This window comes from Tiliqua scincoides, chromosome 4 (genome assembly GCF_035046505.1).
Source record: "Tiliqua scincoides isolate rTilSci1 chromosome 4, rTilSci1.hap2, whole genome shotgun sequence".
Classification (NCBI taxonomy): domain Eukaryota; kingdom Metazoa; phylum Chordata; class Lepidosauria; order Squamata; family Scincidae; genus Tiliqua; species Tiliqua scincoides.
The window spans coordinates 222567211-222576505 of record NC_089824.1 but is presented as its reverse complement, the minus strand read 5'-3'; the positions used below and the strand labels follow the sequence as shown (position 1 = coordinate 222576505).

The 9295-nt window shown below is 57.5% G+C and overlaps 1 protein-coding gene across 1 annotated transcript in view; it reads left to right on the top strand.

Annotated features, from left to right (window-relative positions):
• The first annotated feature begins 376 nt into the window (after positions 1-376).
• NOL4L (nucleolar protein 4 like) overlaps positions 377-9295 on the top strand; it is a 138729-nt gene continuing 129810 nt past the window's right edge. Inside the window, exon 1 of the mRNA XM_066625519.1 lies at positions 377-703. Within this exon, the coding sequence (XP_066481616.1) occupies positions 377-703 (327 nt within the window). The remainder of the gene's footprint in view (positions 704-9295) is intronic.

The following is a 9295-nucleotide window of genomic DNA, read 5'->3' as shown; positions in this document are numbered from 1 at the left end:
CCCGCCCCGTCCCCGGAGGGGCTGGGCTGGCTGGGCTGGGCACCCGGCAGCCGTCCTTGCGCGCTGCGCCCGGCGAGGGGGAGGAGGCGGCGGCTCTAACAGGTGGGATCCCGCGCGAGGGGCGGAGGAGCGAGCGGGGCGGGGGGCGGCCAGCAGCAGCAGCAGCCAGCGAGGAGACGAGCGGAGCCCCGAGCCGCGCCTGCCGGGGAGCAGCGCCTCCGCCTCCGCCGCCTGCCCGTCCCGCCGCCCGCCCGGGCTCCGTCCTGCTCCCCGCAGCCGCCGGCTCCTCCCCCGCCTCGCTGCCGGCCGGGCAGGGCAGGCGCGCGCTCGGCTCGCTCCGGCCGGGACAGCCGCGGCCCCTCGCCGGCGGCCAGCCATGCCGAAGCCGCCGCTGCTGCTGCGGGCGCCGGGCGGGAGCCGGCCCGGGGACAGCGAGCTGGGCCGGCAGTTCCGCGACTGGTGCCTGCGCACCTACGGCGACTCGGCCAAGACCAAGACCGTCACCCGCAGCAAGTACCAGCGCATCGCCGAGGTGCTGCGGGGCGGCGCCGGGGCCGCGGCCGGAGCGGGCGCCGCGGGCGAGAAGGGCAAGTTCCAGTTCTGGGTGCGCTCCAAGGGCTTCCGCCTGGGCAGCGCCGCCGGCCGCGAGTCTCCGGCCAAGCCGGGCCCGGGGGTGGTCTACGTGCCCGTGAAGACCGGCCCGGTGAGTGCGTCCCCCGCGCGGGCTCCCTCCCGTCCCGCGGCCGCGCCCCTCCAGCGTCCCGCTGCACGCTCCCGGCAGGGCTCATCGGCGGGGCAGGACGGCCCCGCCAGGCAGGCTCCCCGCTCCCAGGCGGCAGGAGGCGCTTTGGGGCGCCCCGCCTTCCTCCCCGGCCCCGCGGGCGGCCGGAGGGCACGCCGCTCCCCTGCGCGGGACAGCCCCTCCGCCCGCCCGGCCCGACCCGACCCGCGCCCCTCGCCTCGCCTCGCCCCAGCAGCGGCGCGTGGGCCGGCCGGGCGGGCGCTCCACCTGCTTCCCCGGGCTGCAGGCGCCTCCTGCCGCCTTGTCCCGCGCCTCCTCCCCAGTCCAGCCAGCCAGCCAGCCAGCCAGGCAGCCGGAGGGGGAGGGGGCGGGGAGGAACGCGCCCGGCTCTCCCTCCCTCCCCCCTCCCTCCCTGGCTGTGCTGCCGCGGGCGGCCAAGGGCAGGCGCCGGGGGCAGCGCTCCTCCGCCGGGGCGCGGGGCGCAGCGCGGCTCTGGGCTGGCCGGGACGCGGCTGCGGAGGCGGGCCGGGCCGGGGCTCTCCCGCTGCCCCGCGCCTGCCTCCCCCCCCGCCTGGCAGCCCCGCAGCCGCCTGGCAGGGGCTCCCGGGGAGGCAGGCAGGCAGGGAGAGGAGCCCTCATTGTTCCGCGCTGCCCGCCCGGCCGGCCGGCTGCAGAGGCTGCGGGGAGGAGGCGGAGGCGCTGCCCGGGCGCCCGCAGCGCCTGCTCCACACCCCCTGCCGCCGCGCCCCGTCCCAGCAGGCTGCTGGCCGGGCAAGGAGCAGCCAGCGGCAGCCCGGCCGCCTCCCTGCCTGCCGCGCATTGTTCCCCCCGGAGGGCTGCTGGAGCCCCCGGCGCCCCCCCCACTGCCACCCGTGGAAACTTTCCGCCTGCTGCGGGCGGGCGGGGGCGGGGAGGCTGCCGGGCTGGAGGCAGGCGCCTCCCGGCCGGCCGTGCCAGGGTGGGGTCTGGCATCATGGCAGGCGGGGGTCTTCTCTCCAGCCAGCGAGCGCTCGCCCCCGCCCGGCCGCCCGCCCCTGCACCATCTGCCCGGAGATGGGCGCCTGGCAGACAATTGATCGGAGGTGGCCTTGCTGGCCCAGCGCACTCGTGGGCCTCCCCGCCCCTCCCCAGCAAGGAGGCGCCCGCTCAGCCCTGCTCTGCTCTGCCGCTGCCGAGGGCTGGCAGGGAGGAGGAAGGCTCCACAGGGAGGAAAGTGTCTGCGTTGGAGCAGGAGGAGGAGGAGGAGGAGGAGGAGGACTTTTTTATTTCATATGCCCCCCTTCCTGCCTGTGTCTTGCTGCTGCTGCCGGGAGTGCTTTCCGGGGGGGGGGGCGATGCCATTGAGGGCAGCCCATCTGTGGCAAAGGACGTGGCTCCCATCTGGCCTCCCTGCCTGGCGGGGGAGGGTCCTTCATGTCGCTCTTTCCCTTCAGGGTGCCGAGAGCCGGGTGGGCTTTTTGTGCTGGGGCTGGAGGGGAGCGGGGCTGGCTGGATTTTCTCCTGGAGGTGGGAGGATTCCTTGGCGCACAATCATCTGATAGCTCCCCCCCCCACCGAGGCACCCACTGCAAGCCCCAGATCTGGTGTTTGTTTTCAGACCTGCTCACCTGCCCTGCATCCTGCCGACTTCTCCCAGAAGGTGGGCTTCTGTGAGGACTCCTGGGAGGCTGAACAGGCTCCTTCCCTGGAGCGCCCTCTTGGATTGAGCAATCTTTAAGCCTGGCCTGGCCTGGCCTGCACACACACACCCCCCTCCCACTGACTGCAGTGTCATTTGGGAAGTGTCAGGGGTGTGGAGGCCTGAGCAGGGGGACTGCCTGGCTGGTCCCTGGGCCCCAGGGCTTCTCTGGCTGGCAGGATCTACAACCCGCACACAGCCAGACTCCTGCAAATCAACAACCATTATCTCCCTCTCCTGGGCTTCAGCTGAGTTGCTGGAGGGACAGAAGAGGCCACTGAATTCCCAGAAGTTGCAGTACCTGCCAACCAGCAGAGGAGATAGCTGGGAGTGGGCCACAAAACTACCCCAGCCCCCAGAGCCTTCCACCACCTTGCCACCGGCCCAGCTTTGAATCCACCTGACTGGTAGTTTGGCTGTCCAAATGGCACCCCACTTCATTGTTTGCAGGAGAGGAGTTACTGTGGCATTGCCTCCCTTTGGCAAATCCTGTGTCACCACACGTGGATGTGTGTTAAAGTTAGTACCATATATGTGAAGAAGCAGTTTCTGTTTAGATAACAGCCTGCCCAGAGCCATGCATTCTCATGGCCTGTGCCTGCCTAGGGAACCCTATGGGGTGCCTCTTCTCTTCCTCCTCAAACAGAGTGCGCAAGGCACCGGGATAGTCTAATTCAAGGAGCAGCTTCTGGCTCCCACTCCGCCACCTACCTTTGGGCTGCATCCCAAACCTCTCTGGTGCAAGTGTCCGCTTCTGACCTACTTGCAGGGAAAAGTTCTGAGAGGGCTGCATTTGTCCCTTTTCTCAGTGCCCCTCCCCCTTTATTCTGGCTCCTCCCCCTTGACTGAGTGTGTGGAGGTGGCAGAGCATGGGGGGTGCCTTCTGCAAATGTGTAGATTGGGCTTTTCTTTCTACTGGGCACAGCTTTTGTGTCAGGTGTGCCCCAAGCTGGTGTGGCTGGTTTTGTATTGGGGTCCTGTCTTACTTCTCATATTGGCCTTGGGGGGGGGAAAGGAGGGAGGGGGACGCAGGTAATGTGGTATTTCTCTTAAAATATGGAATATTCTTACATCTGGGTGCAGTGTTGGCCCCTCTGCTCCTCAGCTGCCCAGACTCCTTCTGCCCCATTTGGCACAGCAGCTGATCTTGCTGGGTGGTTACTCTAGGGCACCCCACTCTGTGACCTGTTGCTCAGAGCACTGGCATTGCCCTTTGCTTGTTGGGGTGCAAGGGGGGGAAGATGCCACAAGGGCAAGATGTTGTGGAGATGCTGCTAACTGGGGCAATTAGCCCTGCCAGTTAGTGGCACAAATGGTACTCCTGCGCAGGAGGTTGCCATGGAGCTTTTAGCCAGCATCTCTCGTCCCTCCCCCTTCCCCCAGTGCTTTGTGGCAGCTGCCAGTTTGCTCTGGGGTGGCACATTCCCACTCTGACTGCAGAGAACAGCCCGGCTGCTCCATCCAGGGTGGATGTCCATCCTTGGGGTTATGCAGACGAAGGGGCTGAAATCCAGGTGGGGCCGGGAAGGGGGAAGGTGCTTTGCGAGGTGCTGTTCAGTGTCTGCAGGTTGTCAGGAGAAATAGGAGGTCCGGAGAGAGAGGAGAGGAACCCAAGAATGTGGAAGGCATGGCAGGGATAAGATCTCCCTTCCTAATGACAGCCCTGGTGTTGCTTTCAGGCCGAGGAAGGCTCTGCATTTGCTTCAGGCGGGTCGGTGTCTGCTGGGCGGAAAGCATGTTTTCCCCGCAGCCGGAGCATGTCATTTGCAGGGAGGCTTCTGTTTGCCCCAGCAGAACTTTCCCCTCTGGTCCTCCCCCCTACAAGGGGGCCTTAATCGGCTTCAGGTGGATTGGGATGCTGCAAGCAGCTTTTGAACCGGGGAGGAGCCACGCCTGGCTGAGCGAGCGCTGGGGGCAGCAGATGGCCGTGCTTTTGGAGAACAGGGCGGGCCAGGCCGTGTCTGCTGTTGGAACTCCTGGATGTCAGCTTCCAGGCTTTTTTGTGCAGGAGCTTGAGACAAAGGCCTGGTCAGTGCAGGAGCCTGCTCTTTCCTTCCCTGGCCCTGTGTGTGGAATCTGGTGCAGAGAGGCCCACGGGGGAGGCCTCTGGGCAGCCTGGAGTACAGGCAGCCACCGTCAGCTGGGGCTTGGCTTCTCAGGGAGGCCTCTGGAGCGTGGGGCTGCCTGACCGTGAACACCAGCCACCCTGGGAATACCCTTCTTTCATACTCCAAAGTTGTGGCAATTTTGGCTGCGTTTGCATCGATGGATGGAAAGGGCCTCCTACATGTGTTTAGAGGTGCTGATTTAGTATGTGGCTGGGCTAATACCTGGTTCAGAGTAAGTCATGCTACTTGTACACAAACGTATTATTAATGCATGATATATATTTGAAAAAGTAACCAAATACAAACATCTTCAGATTGAGGTAGAAGAACTCTGGCAAAGAAAGGCAAAAATTGTACCGATAGAAGTGGGTGCTTTGGGCATAGTACCAAAAAACTTGGAAAAACACCTGTGTACCTTAGGTGTAAATGAAATTACTACATATGAGCTGCAAGAGGCAGCTCCACATGGAATTGCACATATTTTACGTAAATAACTCTAAATATCCTAGCTACTTGGGGACTCAGTATTTAGAAACCACCAGCCACCACCAGGTGGGCTACGATGAGCAATAATAATATATATGCCACTATTCATGTGCATAATGTTTTACTAAGCACAAACAGATAGGACCCTGCCCCAAAGAACTTGCAGTCTAGAATCCAGCAGAAGGGAAGGAACATAAGAACATAAGAACAGCCCCACTGGATCAGGCCATAGGCCCATCTAGTCCAGCTTCCTGTATCTCACAGCGGCCCACCACATGCCCCAGGGAGCACACCAGATAACAAGAGACCTCATCCTGGTGCCCTCCCTTGCATCTGGCATTCTGACATAACCCATTTCTAAAATCAGGAGGTTGCACATACACATCATGGCTTGTACCCCATAATGAATTTTTCCTCCAGAAACTTGTCCAATCCCCTTTTAAAGGCGTCTAGGCTAGACGCCAGCACCACATCCTGTGGCAAGGAGTTCCACAGACCGACCACACGCTGAGTAAAGAAATATTTTCTTTTGTCTGTCCTAACCCGCCCAACACTCCATTTTAGTGGATGTCCCCTGGTTCTGGTATTTTGTGAGAGTGTAAAGAGCATCTCCCTATCCACTCTGTCCATCCCCTGCATAATTTTGTATGTCTCAATCATGTCCCCCCTCGAGGCGTCTCTTTTCTAGGCTGAAGAGGCCCAAACGCCGTAGCCTTTCCTCATAAGGAAGGTGTCCCAGCCGCGTAAGCATCTTAGTCGCTCTCTTTTGCACCTTTTCCATTTCCACTATGTCTTTTTTGAGATGCGGCGACCAGAACTGGACACAATACTCCAGGTGTGGCCTTACCATGGATTTGTACAACGGCATTATAATACTAGCTGTTTTGTTCTCAATACCCTTCCTAATGATCCCAAGCATAGAATTGGCCTTCTTCACTGCCGCCGCACATTGGGTCGACACTTTCATCGACCTGTCCAGCACCACCCCAAGATCTCTCTCCTGATCTGTCACAGACAACTCAGAACCCATCAGCCTATATGTGAAGTTTTGATTTTTTGCCCCATTGTGCATGACTTTACACTTACTGACATTGAAGCGTATCTGCCATTTTGCTGCCCATTCTGCCAGTCTGGAGAGATCCTTCTGGAGCTCCTCACAATCACTTCTGGTCTTCACCACTCGGAAAAGTTTGGTGTCGTCTGCAAACTTAGCCACTTCACTGCTCAACCCTGTCTCCAGGTCATTTATGAAGAGGTTGAAAAGCACCGGTCCCAGAACAGATCCTTGGGGCACACCGCTTTTCACCTCTCTCCATTGTGAAAATTGCCCATTGACACCCACTCTCTGCTTCCTGGCCTCCAACCAGTTCTCAATCCATGACAGGACCTGTCCTCTAATTCCCTGACTGTGGAGTTTTTTCAGTAGTCTTTGGTGAGGGACCGTGTCAAACGCCTTCTGAAAGTCTAGATATATAATGTCCACGGGTTCTCCCACATCCACATGCCTGTTGACCTTTTCAAAGAATTCTATAAGGTTCGTGAGTCAAGACTTACCCTTACAGAAGCCATGCTGACTCTCCCTCAGCAAGGCCTGTTCGTCTATGTGTTTTGAGATCCTATCTTTGATGAGGCATTCCACCATCTTACCTGGTATGGATGTTAGGCTGACCGGCCTATAGTTTCCCGGGTCCCCCCTCTTTCCCTTTTTAAAAATAGGCGTGACATTTGCTATCCTTCAATCTTCTGGCACCGTGGCCATTTTGAGGGACAAGTTGCATACCTTAGTCAAGAGATCTGCAACTTCATTCTTCAATTCCTTAATAACTCTTGGGTGGATGCCATCAGGGCCCGGTGACTTATTGATCTTTAATTTATCAATGAGGTCTGAAACATCTTCTCTTTTAACCTCTATCTGACTTAACTCCTCGGTCAGGAGGGGCCGTTCGGGCAGCGATATCTGCCCGAGATCTTCGGCCGTGAAGACAGATGCAAAGAACTCATTTAATTTCCCTGCCATCTCTAAGTCTCCTTTTATCTCCCCTTTCCCTCCCTCACCATCCAGAGGGCCAACCGCTTCTCTGGCGGGTTTCCTGCTTCTAACATATTTGAAGAAGCTTTTATTATTCCCCTTAATGTTGCTGGCCATCCGTTCCTCATAGTCTCGCTTGGCCTCCCGTATCACCTTCTTACATTTCTTTTGCCACAGTTTATGTTCCTTTTTACTCTCCTCATTAGGGCAAGACTTCCATTTACGGAAGGAAGCTTCCTTGCCCTTCACAGCCTCTCTAACTTGGCTGGTTAGCCATGCGGGCACCCTCCTGGATTTAGTGGAACCCCTCTTTCTTTGCGGTATACACCTCTGCTGGGCCTCTATTACTGTTGTTTTAAGCAGCCTCCATGCACTCTGGAGAGATTGGACTCTTTTTACCCTCCCTTTCAACCTCCTTCTAACCAGCCTCCTCATTTGAGGGAAGTCCGCCCATCGGAAGTCAAGGGTTTTTGTTAGAGATTTGCCTGGTATTCTTCCCCCAACGTGCACGTCAAAACGGATCGCAGCATGATCACTGTTCCCCAATGGCTCAGTAACGTTTACATCTCTAACCAGGTCCTGCGTACCGCACAATATTAAATCCAGAGTCACCTGTCCTCTGGTGGGCTCCGTGACTAGCTGCTCTAAGCCACAGTCATTTAGCACGTCAAGAAATCCGGTTTCCTCATTGTGATCAGAACACAAATTGACCCAGTCAATATGTGGATAATTGAAGTCCCCCATGATTACAACCCTGTCCCTCCTTGTCACCTCCCTGATCTGTTTCCTCATTTCAAGGTCCCCATCCGATTTCTGGTCTGGAGGACGATAGCACGCCCCCAGTATTACATCGCTGCACAAGCCTGGTAATTTAACCCACAGAGATTCTATGGTGGAGTCGGACCCACCTTCAATCTCTACTTTGCCGGATTCTATCCCTTCCTTAACATAAAGGGCCACCCCACCTCCAACACGCCCCTGCCTGTCCCTCCTGTAGAGTTTATAGCCCGGGATTGCGGTATCCCACTGATTCTCCGCATTCCACCAGGTTTCCGTTATGCCCACTATGTCAATGTTTTCCCTTGTCACCAGACATTCCAGTTCTCCCACCTTTGCTCGTAGACTTCGGGCATTCGCATAAAAGCATTTGAACACGGAATGCCCTAGGATGGGCTGCTTATTCGCTCCTTTGTCCCCGCATCCTCTCATTGTGCCAAATCGTCTATCACATCCCATCACGCTACCTTTCCCAATTTCTTCTCCTACTCTGCCTTTGTCTTGTTGTTCTCTAACCTCCCCATCCTCATCCCATAGGATGATGAGGGTCCCGAACCGGATGCCCCTCGGCTCCTGTCGGCCTTCCCCAGGGATCAGTTTAAAAGCTGCTCTGCCACCTTTTTAATGTTATGCGCTAGCAGTCTGGTTCCATTCTGGTTCAAGTGGAACCCGTCCCTCTTGTACAGGCCCCGCTTGTCCCAAAACGTTCCCCAGTGCCTAACGAATCTAAACCCCTCCTCCCTACACCACCGTCTCATCCACGCATTGAGACCCCTGATCTCTGCCTGCCTAGATGGTCCTGCGCGTGGAACAGGTAGCACTTCAGAGAATGCTACCTTTGAGGTCCTGGCTTTCAGCTTCCTGCCTGAAAGCCTAAATTTGGCCTCCAGGACCTCCCAGCTATAAGGAAAAGTGAGGCGTGGGTTGGTGGGTAGGAATGGGTAGGAGAACATGCATATGTTTCAGTTACAAATAGAAAGGGAGCCCTGGGTCAAATGGAGCCCCCACTGTTCATGCTCAGAGGCACTTCTGATAATAATGTATTAATCACCAGACGAAGCTCTGCCCTCTGGCTACCACTGGCTTTTTTGTTGCTCCAGCCATTGTTGCATGCTCCAGAATCCGTTACTTGACTGCCTGGTTAATCCAGGTTAATTCCTGGATTCCTTTCACACATCTCAGGACTGTCTCTTCTTAATCAGAAGTCTTGGAAATGTTTAGTGTTTCCTGGGAAAAGGTTTTTCCCCAGATGCAGTATTCCCCCTCCCCACCTGACTCTTACCTGAGTGTAAGAATATTCTCTTACCTGCCAGAATAGCTGGGGACTGTGCTGGCTCTTTGGATCAAAGTTCTCTTTCACCAGGTGTATGTCATGTCAGCTTGTCACAGTTATGGGACATGGGCCAGCCTAGCAGGACAGATTCACATTTCTGGCAGCTTGTGACGAAATCTTGCTGGGTGAGTCAAACTGGATT